The 19,073-nt window shown below is 43.0% G+C and overlaps 2 protein-coding genes across 2 annotated transcripts; both read right to left on the reverse strand.

Annotated features, from left to right (window-relative positions):
- Positions 1 to 770: 770 nt before the first annotated feature.
- On the reverse strand, positions 771 to 4,560 carry nudt17 (nudix (nucleoside diphosphate linked moiety X)-type motif 17). Its single transcript, XM_079569886.1, has 9 exons — positions 4,519 to 4,560; positions 3,946 to 4,078; positions 3,678 to 3,788; positions 3,433 to 3,616; positions 3,338 to 3,363; positions 2,079 to 2,171; positions 1,867 to 1,965; positions 1,330 to 1,439; positions 771 to 1,047 (listed from the first exon to the last, which is right to left on the reverse strand). Exons 2-9 carry the CDS (start codon positions 4,018 to 4,020, stop codon positions 876 to 878), a joined length of 870 nt encoding a protein of 289 aa, XP_079426012.1. The 5' UTR covers positions 4,021 to 4,078; positions 4,519 to 4,560; the 3' UTR covers positions 771 to 875.
- A 1,327-nt stretch (positions 4,561 to 5,887) lies between these two features.
- LOC306973094 (uncharacterized protein) lies at positions 5,888 to 17,529 on the reverse strand. Its single transcript, XM_079569909.1, has 6 exons — positions 17,514 to 17,529; positions 16,201 to 16,311; positions 15,972 to 16,028; positions 13,235 to 13,378; positions 8,049 to 8,162; positions 5,888 to 6,065 (listed from the first exon to the last, which is right to left on the reverse strand). Exons 1-6 carry the CDS (start codon positions 17,526 to 17,528, stop codon positions 5,913 to 5,915), a joined length of 594 nt encoding a protein of 197 aa, XP_079426035.1. The 5' UTR covers position 17,529; the 3' UTR covers positions 5,888 to 5,912.
- Between the last annotated feature and the right edge of the window lie 1,544 nt (positions 17,530 to 19,073).

The raw sequence follows: 19,073 nt of genomic DNA on the forward strand, positions 1-19,073 counted from the left end.
TGTTTTGTTTTGTGTATGTAGTTCACTTTGTGCATTGTAATTTTCATGAATATCTGTTTGTGTCTCATCCGATCAGAAGCAGAAATAGCACCAAGAGCCTCCAACAAACATTTACTTTACATTTACTCCATCAACACGTCCTCAAGCGGATCCACTTTAGCTTTATGTGATGAAAAAATAGAAAAAATAAAATTTTCCTACACCATTCATAGCCAAGCGACTAATCGATTATTCGTAAAAATAGTCGATTAATCGATTACAAAATAATCGTTAGTTGCAGCCCTTGACAGATTAGATTGACAGATACAGATTTGCTCGAAAGGGAGTAGAAGTAAAACGTATTTACTCTTTATTACTTCTCAGTTATCTTCATCGATTACGATCACAAACAAACACTACAGTTCGTCAGAGTTCCTTTATTGTCGTCCTAAGGAGACACACAATGATTGTAGTATGTCTGTTGTAGTGCAGCATAATTCCACTTCAGTCTCAGAGTGAGAGCGATATCGTGTGTCCACAGTAGGGGGCAGCAGAAGCACCGACTCTAAGAGCCTTTACTTTGCTCAAGAGTTGGAAGTTGTTTATAACCAGGAATAACATCCACGTAAATGCTGTTGAATCTCAGTCACTATTACCAGAAAACGTCTTTTTTCAGGTTTCTATAATCAGGAAACTGCACTTGTATAATCAAAGACAAAACCGGAATATGAACAAATCCTGATAATAACCGAGAAACTCGAGCGAATGTAAACGCTCTCACTGATGAGACTCCTGGTTCAGTCCTGGCTCAGTCCTGGCTCAGTCCTGGTTCAGTCCTGGCCCAGTCCTGGCTCAGTCCTGGCTCAGTCCTGGGTCAGTCCTGGCTCAGTCCTGGTTCAGTCCTGGCTCAGCGGGTCCTGCAGGGTCTGGAGCCACAGTCCCAGGGCCCACTTGGTCCCGGTGCTGATCCGCTCCAGATCTGGCCCAGACTCCGGAGCCGAGTTGGTAAAGACGGAGACCGGGATCGTGACGTCGCTCAGAGAACCGTCCGGTGAGACCTCGAACGCTCTGCAGGAGGACGGGAATTAAACCAAAAGGAATCACTGCGTTCATCAGCTTTAACCATGTGATAACAAAGGCTTCATCGAGGATTTCAGGTGGACATAAAGTGGGATATTTTAAGCTTCAAAGCGTTTCTGTTATTTTTAACCTTTAGAGGTTTTCAATAATATACATCGTAATATGTATATCGAACTTCAAATTCTGTTACCGTGACTTAAACAGCATGAAACACATGAATGAGGAGCGGAAAGAAGTAATAATTCATAACCCGGACTGAATAAGTCGTACCTGACTGACTCCGAGAGCTCGTCCTCCTCTCGGGACAGAGCGGCTTGGACCAGACGTGGCTCCGCCCACAAACAGGCACTGACCTCCAGAGCAGAAGGTCTCAGGTCGTTCTGCAGGAGAGAAGGACACACGGATCAGAACTGGTCTGGGCCCGGTCCGGACTCCGCGCCCTGGGTCCGGACTCCGCGCTCTGGGTCCGGACTCCGCGCCCTGGGTCCGGACTCCGCGCCCTGGGTCCGGACTCCGCGCCCTGGGTCCGGACTCCGCGCTCTGGGTCCGGACTCCGCGCCCTGGGTCCGGACTCCGCGCCCTGGGTCCGGACTCCTCGCTCTGGGTCCGGACTCCTCGCTCTGGGTCCGGACTCCGCGCCCTGGGTCCGGACTCCGCGCTCTGGGTCCGGACTCCGAGCCCTGGGTCCGGACTCCGCGCTCTGGGTCCGGACTCCGAGCCCTAGGTCCGGACTCCGCGCTCTGGGTCCGGACCCCGCGCCCTGGGTCCGGACTCCGCGCTCTGGGTCTGGATTCCTCTCTCTGGTACCTGGAGCTGGCTGTGGCTGAGGCCGGTCTTCAGGAGGACGTAGACCACGATGTGATGTCTCTGTGGAAGTCCTCTGCTCAGCCTGGCGGGAAACACCGACTGCAACACGACAAACCATGACTTAAAAACACTGAAACGGAGCCCAAATGAGGATCTACGGAGCCCAAAACGAGGATCTACGGAGCCCAAACGAGGACCTATGGATCCCGTACCTCCCACAGTCCCAGGACCCTGGTGTCAACACGGTCTGGGTCCAGAGAGAGTCCAGTTTCCTCCTTCAGCTCGCGGAGTCCAGCCTCCAGCACCTGCAGCAGAAGCATACCAGGATTAGTCCAGAGTTAGTCCAGGGGGAGAGGCTAATTGTCTATTCACACGACAATTAGCCTCTTGGAAAAAAGTGTCCAAATAGCCACAGAAGTGAGATGTAAATGAGGATGAAAACACATTAAAAAAGTGACAAAAAAAGCAACAAAACAGGCGATAAAAAAGAGAGAAGAGAAAGAGCAACAAAAACGCAATAAAAACAAGGAATTATTGAAAAATCCCAACTTATTTATCAAAAGTATATACTGTAACTTCACATGTTAGTTATTTTCACACTGACAGTCACTAGAGGGCGCTCTAGGCTTGTGCACCAGTGTCTGCTGCTCCAAATGTAATCTCTCCATTTGGACAATGACAAATAAAGCTCTAACTTTACTTCCTGTACCACTGAACATTTCAAAAACTGTACAGTTTAGAGTGAGCCACAGCTGGAGGACTGAGTTTTGTCATGGGAGCTTGAACAACGCGCCGCCGGGAGAGGCTCGTCAACGGTGCAGTTACGCCTCCGTGACCAGGCAGGTGCGACTTATACTCTGGAGTAGGGATGGGCACCGTTCGTTTTTTTTTCGATACCAAGTACTTTTACGATACCTGCTTTTCGGTTCCGGTGCCTTAACGGTACTTTTTTCGATACCTATGTTATTTTAATTCAATAAAAGTAACGTGTATTAAAAGTATCATTCAGGAAAAAGACCGAAAACAGCAGAGGCTCCACAGGAGCAGCAGCGTCGCCTGTAACTTCGTGTTTTGAGCAGAATTTCCACTTAAGCAGAGATAAAAGAGAGAAAGGACGTTTTTACCTCCTGAGCTGCAGAGTCAGATCCACATCACGACACGGTTTCTTTCAGCTAAACTTTTCTAAACTCACTGCACTTTGATGAAGCGAAAGCTCCACCTGTCAAAGATCCTTACATGGTGTGAGCGCCCACTCTGCATCTTCCACAGAGGAAATTACCGTATTTGGATTACAGATGTGCAGAGTGTTGTCGTGGTGATTCCGTGTGTGACACAGATACCAAACAAGACAACATTTGTGCATTGACATGTGTGGGAAACCCGGCGCGAAAAGTAAAGGGAGAGTTTGGTTAAAACCTAAAAACAAAGTCTATGTTTTCACCTGTTATTTGTTAGACAGAGCAGAACTCACCGTCTCATCGGGTTCAATATGGCCGCCTGTTCAAAGAGAAAACAAAGATTAAACCAGGTCTGAACCAGATCGAAATCTAAACCCTGGACTCGGACCTGGCGGGACCCAGACGTTGGGGAAGATCCTCAGGTGTTTGGCTCGCCGCGTCAGGAGCAGCCTCTGATTGGACGTCTGCAGAAGGATGGCCACGCCCACGTCCACCCCCCTCTCTCTGACGTCCAGTGGGATGGCAGCAGCCTCCGGAGCGGACAGGTGCTTGATGGGACAGAAGGACGGCCTCTGGGGACGACACAGACGGGGTTTAGACCTGGGCCGGTCCCGGTGCAGCCCCGGTTCTTACCCTCAGTGGGACTTGGTTCGTCGAGTCTCTGAACAGAACGAAGCGGTTTTGCTCCAACTTGAAGTTCACTTTCAGCTCGTCGTCTGCCGCCTCCAGCAGCCCCAGGACACTCTGCAACACGGAGAACATAGATATATACTTTTACTTTATATTTTTGTCATTACTTCCCTTTTAGCCTCGTCTCTATCACTTTCGGTTCCGGAGACATCAGCCTTTTATCAGCGGATTGTGAAATACCCAAACCCTCATGGTCCCTCTGCTTTCTGACCTGGAGGAAGGGGACTTTCTGAGGACTGGACCGGTCTTTGGCCACGTAGACCAGGACTCTGCGCAGTTTATCCATCCTCGGTCCGACTCTGATCTTGGTTTAGACCTGGATCATCGTTTTTAACTTTGAGGATCTAAAAAACAAAGAAAAATCTGTATTAGAAACGAGCACCAAAGACCAAGGACGGATGCAGTGATGATAAATAACCTTCCACGATTAGAGCGATCATTTCTTTCTTTCATATTAATAAATGTACATTTTGCTTCATCACTCATCAAGCCCCAAAGCTGTAAGACTCTTGATGCTTTAAATTAATATAAGTGCTGTTTTTGTCTTTTACCCCCTGTAATAATACCCCTGTCATGTAACTTTATTGTAACCATTAAGAAAAAAATACCTCGACCAGTGCTATGTCCTTGGCAGAATCTACATTATATTTTACTTTCTACACACAAAACACATCTTAATAGAAAGGGATTAATAAACTAAAACTTGCCAAATGCTCGACACTTTCCAACTTTTAATAACACGGGCTAAAATAAGCAAATATCAAGCTTAAAACACACGCGGCACCTGCTGTCCCCGACGGGCTTTGTTTACTTCCGCATCTGCTCTTCTTCGTGGGTCTGAGAGAAAAAAGTTTTTTTTTTTAGTTTTTTAAAGAAATGATAATTAAACATACACATGGCTACATACAAAAAAAAAAAAAAAATATGACTAAGATATAAAAACGATAAATAAATTAATAAATGCTTTCGTCAACAAATCCAAGCTAACAGCTAACAATACTTACAGCTAACCATTTTTTTCTAGGGAGGGGTTTCCTGGTGGTACCCAGAGTCAGGACTAAACATGCTGAGGCTAAGGCTAAAATCTGGAACAGTTTCATGAGGATGTGATACAGGCCTGAACTCTGACAGTGTTTAAATCCAGGCTGAAAACAGTTATTTTACTTGTGATTATGACACTGAAAGTATATTTTACTGTAATTGATTGATTTTTATGTTGATGTTTTATTATTTCTCTGTTTTCTTGTCATTTTATGCAACTGTGAAGCACTTTGAACTGCCTTTTATTTTAATTTTTTGTAGATATCGATATATTTCTACAGATATTCATTATTGTGAATGGCTTTATTGAGACAATGGCATGCAGATATAATTATAAACTTTAGTAAAAAATAAAATAAAACAATATTATCCCTTTTTTTCCTTCTTTTTTTTCTTTCTTTTTTACGTCTAAGCATATTCCCTTTAGTCCCATTATAAGCGTGCTCATGCCCTCTGCCGGTCACATCGGGGTATCGCATCATCTACAGCATCTGTTCAGTGTCAACCTCTGAACCACTTTAACCAAGCACATTCACATCTCCAGTTCAGCTTTAGCCAAATCTAAAAGGCCAGTGTAACTTTTTTGACATTTTTTTCCATCGCTTTTTTGTTACTGTTTTGTGGCTTTTTTATTGTGTTTTTGTCCAATTTTCGCCACTTTTTTCATCACTTTTTTGCCCCATTTTTCTCGCTCTTCTGTTGCTTTTTGTCACTTTTTTATGTTGTTTTGTTGCATAGTCTTGTTTTTGTTGCTATGTTGTAGTTTTTTTTAAGAAGCCTTTAAATCTGGGGGACTAGAACGTGCTCGGTTCACGTGGGAGTTAAGGGGTTAAAGCTGGAGGTTCAATAAGTTATACATTGATGGAATAATAGACAACAAGGTCCGTTTTGAGAAATGTTTATTCAAGTTAAATAATGATCTGCATCATAAACAGAAGTTGCTCCTTCATTCAAGTAAATTGTCCAAACGCATGCGACTTTACTCATGTATAGGCTTAGAAAGTGTGACCTTTATTTCTTTTGGGTCAGGCAGTGAGCTTTGGCTTCTCTTCCCTTTTCTGATCCGGATTTAGTCCTGGTTTAAGTCCTGGTTTGGTCCTGGTTTGGTCCCGGTTTGGTCCTGGTCTAGGCTTTCGTTTAGTCATGGTTTATCTGCACGGACGTCTGTGAGCTCTTTATGTCCAGAGCAAAGTCCTGGTTTAGTCCTGGTTTGGTCTGGTCCGGAGCAGAGTCCTGCGTCATTTCCACACACAGAGGTTCAGTGGTCGCGCTGCATTCAGGCACTTGAGTCTGTGCAGAAAAAAAACAATCAACTTCTCAATTTAATGTCACAGACTGAGATTGTGTAGATGTTTAGATTATGAAGTTATGGTTCAGAAGCTTCCTCTCTTTCTAAAAATGGAAAATAACGGAGGAGGACATTTTAATTGAAGATAAATAATTTAGTGCAATCTGGTGCATTTTAAACGATCATGTCTTATTACACTGGTCAAATCAAAAAACAGGCAGAAGCTTTTAACCATGTTGTTTTGCTATTTCCTTATCAAAAACACCCCCAAGTGTTTTTTGGCTTCATTCACAAAGTTCTCAGCAATCCTCCTGAATCCTGCTCTCCTGGAAAAACACTGAGTTGTTCCCTTCTGACGTCAGAAAGGAACTGAAGAGCTCCACGTCTGTAATGTAATGTCTGACGGCCTGATTTAAATTTGTAAAACAGCTTTTTCATTATTTCTGTTATACCGTCAATGATATAACAGCTAGACCTTAGTTTAGTGAACCGCACCACATGGACAACCAGCGCGCTGCCCCTGTGGAGAAAACAAACGCACCCCTGAGCGTCTGAACAGATTCATGTTTGACCTGAAAGTTGTGAAGAAGGAGCTCTTTCTAACCTACTTTTTCTTACCTTAACGATATTGTAGCAAAAAAGCGTGTTTGGCTACGAGTACTTTATTGAACCTTCCTAAAGAAGAGGCCACTCGCCAGAGGGTTTTTTTCTCTCTGGGATTCGGCGACTTTCACCAAAATAATGTTTTTCTGTGACGTCTCTGATGGATGTTTGTTTCACCAGAACCAAAGTGGATTCACTTTTATGACCAACGATGCTGGAGCGGCCAGAGCGGTGGTGAGTCAATCAAAACACGTGTAGCATGTGTGTTAGCGTGTGTACTAGCTTGTGTGTTAGCATGTGTGTTAGTGTGTGTACTAACTCGTGTGCTAGCGTGTGTACTAGCTTGTGTGTTAGCATGTGTGTTAGCGTGTGTACTAGCTTGTGTGTTAGCATGTGTGTTAGCGTGTGTGTTAGCGCGTGTGTTAGCGTGTGTGTTAGCATGTGTGATAGCGTTTGTTAGCGCGTGTGTTAGCAAGTGTGTTAGCGTGTGTGTTAGCGTGTGTGTTAGCATGTGTGTTAGTGTGTGTATTAGCGTGTGTGTTAGCGTGTGTGTTAGCGTGTGTGTTAGCGTGTGTGTTAGCGTGTGTGTTAGCCATTTATGAAGCTGTGTAGCAGATGTCAACTCCTTATAACTGCATTGTGAAGTAACTTCACTTATTGCTGTGATATTTATATTTCTTTTACTGCTAAAGTTGCATCGTCTGCAGCAACTCAGAGAGAGGGGGCGGAGTTAACTGAATCCAAGCGTTGTGTCTTCCGGGTTTGAAAAATACCTCCATAAAATAATTATATTTATCACAATAATGAGTGCTCCATAGTGGTAGAGGTACAATATATCATATAAATACCTATATGTTACTTTGGAATGGCTAAAATAGCAGATACAGATCCTTTAAATTTAACATCAGGCAGGACACAAAGAGCTTTGTAATTAAACAGCAGACAGTGCTGCTAAAAACTGTCATCCCACTTTAGCTTAAAGATCACAGTGGTGGGTCCTGTCTCCTGTGATGAATCGAATTGCTGAGTGGAAAACAGAGATTGATACATTCTGTGACGGAACCGAATGTTTTCTCGAGAACAACATTTTCAACTCAGTAAAATTTTGTTGAACCAAATTGAAGTCATGTCGTATATTCTGAGTTGCATGTGCAGCAGAGGGCGACAGTGCAGAATGGTCTGCATATAAATGAGCTTTGCTTTAGGTTATCACCAATCGAGTTAATGTAAATTGTGAATAAAAGTGGTCCTAAAACTGACCCTTGGGTCACACCCTTGCTAAGCCATGCAAGTTCAGACTGGTCGCCCTCAGCAACGGCCGCCTGGGCTCGATCTGTGAGACCATCTGAGAACCAATTTCTAGCAGCCAAATTTCTTCTTACGTGTGGGGCGTCGTCAAGCATCACGCACGAGCCAATCAGAAGGAGGAGCAAGCTTAGGACCACCTCCAAGAGCAGCGACACAATGAGCACAATCAGGAGTCCGCCAATCAGGAGCTGCGAAACAAACAGAAGGACCAATCAGGAGCCGCGGAAAAAAAATAACAACCAATCAGGAGCCGCGAAACAAACAGAAGGACCAATCAGGAGCCGCGGAAAAAAAATAAGAACCAATCAGGAGCCACGAAACAAACAGAAGAACCAATCAGGAGCCGCGAAACAAACAGAAGGACCAATCAGGAGCCACGAAACAAACAGAAGAACCAATCAGGAGCTGCGAAAGAAACAGAAGGACCAATCAGGAGCTGCGAAAGAAACAGAAGAACCAATCAGGAGCCGCAAAACAAACAGAAGGACCAATCAGGAGCCGCGAAACAAACAGAAGGACCAATCAGGAGCTGCGAAAGAAACAGAAGAACCAATCAGGAGCCGCGAAACAAGCAGAAGGACCAATCAGGAGCCACGAAACAAACAGAAGAACCAATCAGGAGCCGCGAAACAAACAGAAGGACCAATCAGGAGCCGCGAAACAAACAGAAGGACCAATCAGGAGCCACGAAACAAACTGAAGGACCAATCAGGAGCCGCGAAACAAGCAGAAGGACCAATCAGGAGCTGCGAAAGAAACAGAAGGACCAATCAGGAGCCACGAAACAAACAGAGGGACCAATCAGGAGCCGCGAAACAAACAGAAGGACCAATCAGGAGCTGCGAAACAAACAGAAGGACCAATCAGGAGCCGCAAAACAAACAGAAGGACCAATCAGGAACCACGAAACAAACAGAGGGACCAATCAGGAGCTGCGAAAGAAACAGAAGAACCAATCAGGAGCCACGAAACAAACAGAGGGACCAATCAGGAGCCGCGAAACAAACAGAAGGACCAATCAGGAGCTGCGAAACAAACAGAAGGACCAATCAGGAGCCGCAAAACAAACAAAAGAACCAATCAGGAGCCGCGAAACAAACAGAAGAACCAATCAGGAGCCACGAAACAAACAGAGGGACCAATCAGGAGCCACGAAACAAACAGAGGGACCAATCAGGAGCTGCAAAACAAACAGAAGGACCAATCAGGAGCCGCGAAACAAACAGAAGGACCAATCAGGAGCCACGAAACAAACAGAGGGACCAATCAGGAGCCACGAAACAAACAGAAGGACCAATCAGGAGCCGCGAAACAAACAGGAGGACCAATCAGGAGCTGCGAAACAAACAGAGGGACCAATCAGGAGCAGCAAAACAAATAAGGACCAATCAGGAGCTGCGAAACAAACAGAGGGACCAATCAGGAGCCACGAAACAAACAGAAGAACCAATCAGGAGCCGCAAAACAAATAAGAACCAATCAGGAGCCACGAAACAAACAGAAGGACCAATCAGGAGCCGCGAAACAAAAAAAAAAAAAACAATCAGGAGCCACGAAACAAACAAAAGGACCAATCAGGAGCCGCGAAACAAACAGAAGGACCAATCAGGAGCCGTGAAACAAACAGAAGAACCAATCAGGAGCCGCGAAACAATCAGAAGGACCAATCAGGAGCCGCGAAACAAACAAGAACCAATCAGGAGCCGTGAAACAAACAGAAGGACCAATCAGGAGCCGCAAAACAAACAGAAGGACCAATCAGGAACCACGAAACAAACAGAGGGACCAATCAGGAGCTGCGAAAGAAACAGAAGAACCAATCAGGAGCCGCGAAACAAACAGAAGGACCAATCAGGAGCTGCGAAACAAACAGAAGGACCAATCAGGAGCCGCGAAACAAACAGAGGGACCAATCAGGAGCCACGAAACAAACAGAGGGACCAATCAGGAGCCGCGAAACAAACAGAAGGACCAATCAGGAGCTGCGAAACAAACAGAAGGACCAATCAGGAGCCGCAAAACAAACAAAAGAACCAATCAGGAGCCGCGAAACAAACAGAAGAACCAATCAGGAGCTGCGAAACAAACAGAGGGACCAATCAGGAGCCACGAAACAAACAGAAGAACCAATCAGGAGCCACGAAACAAACAGAGGGACCAATCAGGAGCCACGAAACAAACAGAGGGACCAATCAGGAGCCGCGAAACAAACAGAAGGACCAATCAGGGGCTGCGAAACAAACAGAAGGACCAATCAGGAGCCACGAAACAAACAGAAGGACCAATCAGGAGCTGCGAAACAAACAGAAGGACCAATCAGGAGCTGCGAAACAAACAGAGGGACCAATCAGGAGCCGCGAAACAAACAGAAGGACCAATCAGGAGCCACGAAAAAAATAAGAACCAATCAGGAGCCGCGAAACAAACAGAGGGACCAATCAGGAGCCGCGAAACAAACAGAGGGACCAATCAGGAGCCGCGAAACAAACAGAAGGACCAATCAGGAGCTGCGAAACAAACAGAAGGACCAATCAGGATCTGCGAAACAAACAGAAGGACCAATCAGGAGCCACGAAACAAACAGAGGAACCAATCAGGAGCCACGAAACAAACAGAGGGACCAATCAGGAGCCGCTCCAATCAGGAGCTGCAAAACAAACAGAAGGACCAATCAGGATCTGCGAAACAAACAGAAGGACCAATCAGGAGCCACGAAACAAACAGAGGAACCAATCAGGAGCCACGAAACAAACAGAGGGACCAATCAGGAGCCACGAAAAAAATAAGAACCAATCAGGAGCCGCGAAACAAACAGAGGGACCAATCAGGAGCTGCAAAACAAACAGAAGGACCAATCAGGATCTGCGAAACAAACAGAAGGACCAATCAGGAGCCACGAAACAAACAGAGGAACCAATCAGGAGCCACGAAACAAACAGAGGGACCAATCAGGAGCCACGAAACAAACAGAGGAACCAATCAGGAGCCGCGAAACAAACAGAAGAACCAATCAGGAGCTGCGAAACAAACAGAAGGACCAATCAGGAGCCACGAAACAAGCAGAAGGAACAATCAGGAGCCGCAAAACAAGCAGAAGAACCAATCAGGAGCTGCGAAAACAAACAGAGGGACCAATCAGGAGCCACGAAACAAACAGAAGAACCAATCAGGAGCTGCGAAACAAACAGAAGAACCAATCAGGAGCTGCGAAACAAACAGAAGAACCAATCAGGAGCTGCGAAACAAACAGAAGGACCAATCAGGAGCCGCAAAACAAACAGAAGAACCAATCAGGAGCCACGAAACAAACAGAACTGTATACAGTATATATGTATAGCTGTAACAGAACTGTATATATATATACTTTTAAAAATGTACGTATTGTTTTAAAGTAGGAAACTAATGCTAATATTAACATTATAAACATATCACTGATCACAATGACTGTATCACCGAAGTATTGGGATCGGATCGTGACTAAAGTGTATCGTCCCAGGCCTAATATCTAGAGTTTTATTAAAGATCTTTGACTACCCACCTCTACTCGTAGCTAGCGTTAGCGTATGTAGCATGAAGCGAATGTTAGCGCCATCATGCTAGCATCCTCCGTTATTTATTATGGTCTGTTAACCCCTTAACTCACACCTGAACCGAGCACATTTTATCCAGTTTGGCTTTACCCCAGTCCAAAAGCTTCTGGAAAAAAAGCTGTGAAAATAGCAACAAAACTGAGACGAAAACAATGATGGAAATGTGACAAAAAAGTGAGAAAACATTGACAAAAAAGTGACGAAAAATTGATGAAAAAGTGGCAAAAATGTCACAAAAATGTCACAAGAAATTGACAAAAGAATTGACGAAAAAAATAAAAAAAATGTGACAAAAAAATACAAAAATGTGACCAAAAAAATTACAAAAATGTGACAAAAAAGGACCAAAAAAAGGACCAAAATTTGATAAAAAATGTGACAAAAGATGACACAAATGTGACAAAAAAATGACAAAAATGTGATAAAAATTGGACAAAAAAATTACACAAATGTGACAAAAAATGACAAAAATGTGACAAAAATGTGACAAAAAATGACAAAAAAAAGACCAAAATTTAATTTAAAAAAATGGATGAAAAAATGACACAAATATGACAAAAAATTACAAAAAAATCACACAAATGTGACAAAAAAGTGACGAAAAATTGATGAAAAAGTGGCTAAAATGTCACAAAAATGTCACAAAAATGTCACAAGAAATTGACAAAAGAATTGACGAAAAAAATAAAAAAATGACAAAAAAATAAAAAAATGTGACCAAAAAAATTACAAAAATGTGACAAAAAGGACCAAAAAAAGGACCAAAATTTGATAAAAAATGTGACAAAAGATGACACAAATGTGACAAAAAAATGACAAAAATGTGATAAAAATTGGACAAAAAAATTACACAAATGTGACAAAAAATGACAAAAATGTGACAAAAATGTGACAAAAAATGACAAAAAAAAGACCAAAATTTAATTTAAAAAAATGGATGAAAAAATGACACAAATATGACAAAAAATTACAAAAAAATCACACAAATGTGACAAAAAAGTGACGAAAAATTGATGAAAAAGTGGCAAAAATGTCACAAAAATGTCACAAGAAATTGACAAAAGAATTGACGAAAAAAATAAAAAAATGACAAAAAAATAAAAAAATGTGACCAAAAAAATTACAAAAATGTGACAAAAAGGACCAAAAAAAGGACCAAAATTTGATAAAAAATGTGACAAAAGATGACACAAATGTGACAAAAAAATTACACAAATGTGACAAAAAAATTACAAAAATGTGATAAAAATTTGACAAAAAAAATGACAAAAATGTGACAAAAAATGACAAAAAAAGACCAAAATTTGATACAAAATGGATGAAAAAATGACATAAATATGACAAAAAATTACAAAAAAATTACACAAATGTGACAAAAAACGACCAAAAAAAGACCAAAAAGTAAAAAAAAAAAAAAAGAGTTGAATACCCAAAAAATCTGATGACGTGAGGAAAAAGATCCTCTCGGTTCAGGCGGGAGATAAGAGGTTAAGCAGCAAAAGACAGTAAAAAATTGTGATTCCCACGAGGGGGTGTTCTTCCCCCTCGGCTAGGCCACGCCCCCTTGTGCTACTGTCTGTCTCTACATCATTTGAAAGCCCTACACGTTTGTAAATGTAGGTGCAGTGTCTAGTGTCTGCTGCTTGATGGAAAGGCCTCTGGAGCGTTACCATGGAGTAGTGCTCGATGTAGACCGTGGACCCGTCCTGAACCTGGAACTCGGTCAGTCTGAAGGGAACGAACTGGACCAGGAACCCGAAGGCCGCCACGTTCAGCAGCACCACCGCCAAATGGAGCACCGTGTTGAGCCGCACCTACGAGAGAGCGGCGTCACAGGCCCGAGCGTGGCCCACAGCAGGGGTACAGGGGGCTCGGGGTTCAGATTCTGACACCATTTGCAAAAAGAAATAATATTTTGTTCTCATGTTTCCTTTGTTTGGAGCCATTGTATTGTTTTGTTCATAACAGAATCTACAAAGTAATAAGGATGGGGTTTAGTATAAGCAGTGACGCTCATTAAACAGTGAGATCTTAGTCTGACCGCGGTCATCCTCCAGAGGGAGAGGCCTTTCCTCTCTGTCCGTGTGGGCGTGAGTGCCATATGTGTTGTTTTGTTCCTTCCGGGGCGGTCGAAGCTCGTGTACAGTCGTAAAATAGACGACAGATCCTCCCGGACTCGGTAAAACGCAGCTTCAGACTTTAGTTCATGTGGATCATCACGTGAATTCTTTTTTAAGTGCCATCAGTATATTGTGCACATTGATTTGTTGAAGAACTACTGCCTAAACATTCCCTTGAGTCCTATAAGCAGTTTACAGGAAGCAGATCGATATCTATGGGCGGCGCGGTGGCACAGTGGTTAGCACTCGTCCTTCACAGCTGGAAGGTCCGGGTTCGATTCCCACCTGGACGGGGCCTTTCTGTGGAGTTTGCACGTTCTCCCTGTGTCTGCCTAGGTTTCCTCCGGGCACTCCGGTTTCTCCTATCACTAAAATGCAGCTAAAATCCGGAACAGTCTTCACGAGGATGTGAGACAGGCCTCAACTCTGACAATGTTCGAATCCAGGCTGAAAACGGTTCTTTTTGCCCGTGCGTATGACTGAAAGTGTTTTATCTACACTCTTGCCTTTTACTGTACTTGATACATTTTTATGTTGATGTTTTTATTCATTGTATTTGTTTGTCTTATATTTCATGCTGCTTTAACTGTGAAGCACTTTGAATTGCCTTGTACAATAGGCCAGGATGAATGAGAGTGAGTTTCAGAGTGCGCATGGGGGACGACAGATGGAAATTATTTGGCCGCTGTCCCAGCCAAATAAACCAAATAAACGAAATCTAAATTGCAGCCTATAAAAAAGCAAAAGAAGAAAAAAAATATCACCACATTACTTTCCACTTGTGGCAATTTGATCTTGCGAGATCTCGGCCCATCCCTAATATCGACCCATCTAATGGCCGTCACTGCTCACTCTTCACCCTGAGTGCGCCGGGGGGAATTTCTCACATTTCTGCCTAAATGGGTCATAAAATGTGGTCTGATCTTGATTGAATTCATAAGGATGATTAAACAGTGTCTGCTTAAACTAAAACCACCCACACACTTACATTTGATCATATTTTAATTGGCCATAACACGTAAACGTTCACAGGAGAGCGTGGAACACACAACGTCACGTGTGGAGGACAAATGTTACAGCATCTAAACCCTCAGGGTGAAGTCTGGAGCAGGAGCATCACGGTGTTTCCTCAGGGCCTGGACAATGGGATGTCAGCAAGAGAAGAACTCAGATTTTTTTTGCATAATTTTTTTGTTGGGTATTCAACTCATTTTTGTAACTTTGCTGTCACATTTTGTCACATTTTGTCATTTTTTCGTAAATTTTTTCATCCCATTTTTGTCTTTTTTTTAGTCATTTTTTGTCCAATTTTTGTCATTTTTTTGTCCAATTTTTATCACAGTTTTGTAATTTTTTTGTCACATTTCTGTCATTTTTCGTCCATTTATTATCAACTTTTTGTCATTTTTTTGTCACATTTTTGTCATGTTGTGTCAAATTTTTATCACATTTTTGTCATTTTTTTGTCAAATTTTTTCTTTTTTTTTTCATTTAAATTTTTTTTAATCACATTTTTGTATTTTTTTTGTCAAATTTCTGTCATTTTTCGTCCATTTTTTATCAACTTTTTTGTCATTTTTTTGTCACATTTTTGTCAATTTTTTGTAATTTTTTTGTCACATTAAAAAAAAAAATTAAATAAAAAAAAAAAAAATATCACATTTTTGTCATTTTTTTGTCAAATTTCTGTCATTTTTCGTCCATTTTTTAATCAACTTTTTGTCATTTTTTGTCACATTTTTGTAATTTTTTTGTCACATTTTTTTCATTTTTTTTTCATTTTTTTTTCGTTTTTTGTCAATTTTTTATCACATTTTTGTCACATTTTTTTTTCATTTTTTTGTCACATTTTTTTTCATTTTTTTCTCTTTTTTTGTCAATTTCTTGTGACATTTTTGCCACTTTTTTTGTCACATTTTTGTCATTTTTTCCTGCATTTTTTGTCACATTTCCATCATTGTTTTCGTCTCCGTTCCGTCGCTATTTTCACAGCTTTTTTCCAGAAGCTTTTGGATTGGGGGTAAAGCCAAACTGGAGAAAATGTGCTCGCTTCAGGCGGGAGCTAAAGGGTTAAACAGACACTGTTTATTCATTCCTGTGACTTTAATGAAGATCAGACCCCATTTAGTGACAAATTTAGGCAGAAATTTAGGAAATCCCACACGGTGTACTCACCTGTTAAATTGGATTGGATAATGCATTGCGGGAAAATCTGAGTGCACAACTGGCACGACAAAATGGCGTGACCTTGACGAAGTCGCTATAAAAGGACTGGGTCATGACTCACACAGGTGTATCCAGGGCTCCGGCCGCCGATGATCAGGAACAGTCCCACACACGCCGTCTGCAACACAACGCCACGTGAGGAAAACACAAATAAATCTATGGAAAAACATTAAGTCAGTGCAATAATTAGGCCGGGGCGCCACCGGGGGGGGGGGGCACCAGGGGCGGGGGCGAAGGGGCTGGTTCGGCTGCAGAGTCTCCTAAAGTGAATGCACAGGTGTGATTCTGACCGGCACCGCGGTGATGATGACGATCGGCATGACCTTCCAGAACGGAATGGGGACCCGCTGCAGGATCAGAGCCAGGGAAAGGTCCAGGAGCCCCAGAGTCATCTCCACCGCCTGCAGGAGGTCACAGGGTCAGAGGTCAACACGGAGGAGGAGGGGAGGAGTCTCATCAGAGAGCAAAGGAGACTTTAGTTTGTGCTGGAATTGACTTCAAATATTCTAGATTTGACAGAGGTGGGAAAAGAGACCGAGATGTCGAGGTCTAACGTTAATAAAATGACGTTACACCTCAACATCTCGTCTGTACTGTGGATTTTAGAAGCTGTTTTCATGTCATGTTATGTCAAATTAAATCACCTTCTTTGTCGTCGTTTGCAAGTCTTTCAGATGACCAGGACTACTAAAAAAAACGTTTGGCTCACTACTGCCACCTCAGGTCATACGTGTAACTGCAGCTTCTATATTAAAGGAATAGGCCACCGTTTTTACATACTGAGATATGTTCTTACCTGAGCTTTGACGAGTTCTTTAGGACCTGTCTGATCTTCACCCGTGCCTTCAGTCACGTAAACACAGCGCAGACGGTGTTAGCATTTAGCCTCTCCCTCTCTCCTCTATAGCTCCAAAACAGGTCAGGATAGAAGCTACCAAGCTCTTCCACGTTTTCCCTATTTAAATATGGTTACGTGAAGTGTTACACTACAGTATAGTATAATTAGTATAGTATAAGTATAATTACACAAAATTAAACAATGTGGATTTTCTAAGTGAATAAAAGGGGGACTATATTGTAAGGCGTAATAATACCAGGAGTAGTTTGAAATCCGCGCAGTAATCTTCACTTTACTGTGCGGATGCCACAGTTCACGTAACCATATTTAAATAGGGAACACGTGGAAGAGCTCGGTAGCTTCTATCTTGACCAGTTTTGGAGCTATAGAGGAGAGAGGGAGAGGCTAAATGCTAACGCCGTCTGCGCTGTGTTTACGTGACTGAAGGCACGGGGGAAGATCAGACAGGTCCTAAAGAACTCGTCAAAGCTAAGGTAAAAACATATCTCAGTGTGTAAAAACGGTGGCCTATTCCTTTAAGCTCGTGCATGACGGCTCTTCAGACCCTAAGTAACAACTTTCTGAGTGACAGTGGAGGATTTTAGAGGCAGTTGTGGTGAACAGGCCTGAGCTCACCCTACACAGACATGGCCGGGACATGTACGGGGAGGAAAATACTTCATTTTAACATTTTTAAACTCCGTACAGTCCCTTTAACCTCTGTTGCTCGCGGCGGACTGAAGATGTGGAATTCACTGGACTCACCCCAATGGTTTTCATTTCCTCCTAAAGAAAATACAAGACATAATTAGTAGTCGCAGTAGAAATAGTAGTATTAACATATTTTAGTGGTTTAATGTTTGCTCGGGCTGGGTAAACAACACCAATTTGGCATCGGAAAAAAGTTTAGGTACTCGAAAGCAGACATCGAAAAATCTTTAGATCCAGATTTTTTAGGTTTTCCCAGTTGTTTCCCTCCTTTTTAATGAAGATTTTCCCAAACGTTTGACCCTTTTACACAATTTCTCCCAATTTTCCCCCATTTTTCTCTCATTCCTCGCCATTTGCAGATCTTCCACATATTATTGTTCTATTTCTGGTTCGAGTCGACACATATTTCAGAGTCGGCATCAGAAAGAGCATCGTTAAAGTCCTGGCATCGAGAAAACAAAGTAGCCCAGCCCTGATGTTTACTCACCACACACATGATGCTTCCTCTCAGTGCACTTCAATCACTCCCCAAAGCAAACACAGGAATCCGTATAATGAGTGAATGATCACCGTGGAGCACAGCATTAAAGAGGTTCCTCTGACCGTGTCCGTGAGGTGCGTGAGGCGCTGGTTCCTCTGGTTCCTCTGGCTCCACTGGCTCCGAGCCTCAGAGCGATCGATGCAAACGTAGTGATCGCTCTCTCCCCATTGGTCACGGCCTGAGTGCTTTTCTAAAGTGCTGGAGATGTAAGTCCTCAGAGACAATGATACACAGATGAAGAACTGCGCAGAACTGCCGACTCAGGCCCGGGGGTGTCGGGGAAATGACTCCGAAATGACTTCCTCTGGTGAGTGGGATGAGATACGAGAATCACAGCATAAACTGTCAAATCACAGGATAAACTTACACTTCAGAACTTCAGACGAGGCTGGGAGCTCCTGGGTGTTTAAGGTTTCGGTACTGCTGGTATGAGGAGGAGGAGGAGGAGGAGGAGGAGGAGGAGGAGGAGGAGGAGGAGGAGAAGAAGGAGAAGAAGGAGAAGAAGAAGAAGGAGAAGGAGAAGAAGAAGTAGAAGAAGAAGAAGAAGAAGAAGAAGGAGAAGAAGAAGAAGAAGAAGAAGGAGAAGAAGGAGAAGAAGAAGAAGAAGAAGGAGAAGAAGGAGAAGGAGAAGAAGAAGAAGAAGAAGGAGAAGAAGAAGGAGAAGAAGAAGAAGAAGAAGAAGAAGAAGAAGAAGAAGAAGAAGAAGAAGAAGAAGAAGAAGGAGAAGGAGAAGGAGAAGGAGAAGGAGAGCTTTATTTGTATAAGGCTTTTCACAAACATGGTCATGAGACAATTTTACATTCAAAAAGTGACTTAAAGTTTAGATAGAGCTGCACCGGGGACGGGTTGTGGAGCCAGGCCGACACTAACCACTGAGCCACCATCAAACATCTGAAAGACCATTTACAAACATTTTTGTCCAGCATCACGTCGTCCTGTTTTAGTTTAGCTCGTCTCGTCTCGTTATCATGAAGCCCATCCATCCATCCATCTTCTTCCACTTGTCCGTTTCCGGGTCGTGGGGGCAGCTGTTGGAGCTGCCCAAATCTCATTGCACCAGCCCCTATGGCTCC

The sequence above is a fragment of the Gobius niger genome, assembly GCF_951799975.1.
Source record: "Gobius niger genome assembly, chromosome: 13".
NCBI lineage: Eukaryota > Metazoa > Chordata > Actinopteri > Gobiiformes > Gobiidae > Gobius > Gobius niger.

Excerpts from the sequence above, each read along its gene's own strand:
- nudt17 (XM_079569886.1), bottom strand. The coding sequence starts at position 4,020 with ATGGATAAACTGCGCAGAGTCCTGGTCTACGTGGCCAAAGACCGGTCC. Across the intron at positions 3,364-3,432 it reads CAACGTCTGGGTCCCGCCAG|GCGGCCATATTGAACCCGAT; the intron begins GTCCGAGTCCAG and ends CTCTTTGAACAG. Across the intron at positions 2,172-3,337 it reads ATATTGAACCCGATGAGACG|GTGCTGGAGGCTGGACTCCG; the intron begins GTGAGTTCTGCT and ends CTTCTGCTGCAG.
- LOC306973094 (XM_079569909.1), bottom strand. Across the intron at positions 16,029-16,200 it reads TCATCATCACCGCGGTGCCG|ACGGCGTGTGTGGGACTGTT; the intron begins GTCAGAATCACA and ends GTTGTGTTGCAG. Across the intron at positions 6,066-8,048 it reads TGCTTGACGACGCCCCACAC|ACTCAAGTGCCTGAATGCAG; the intron begins GTAAGAAGAAAT and ends TTTTCTGCACAG.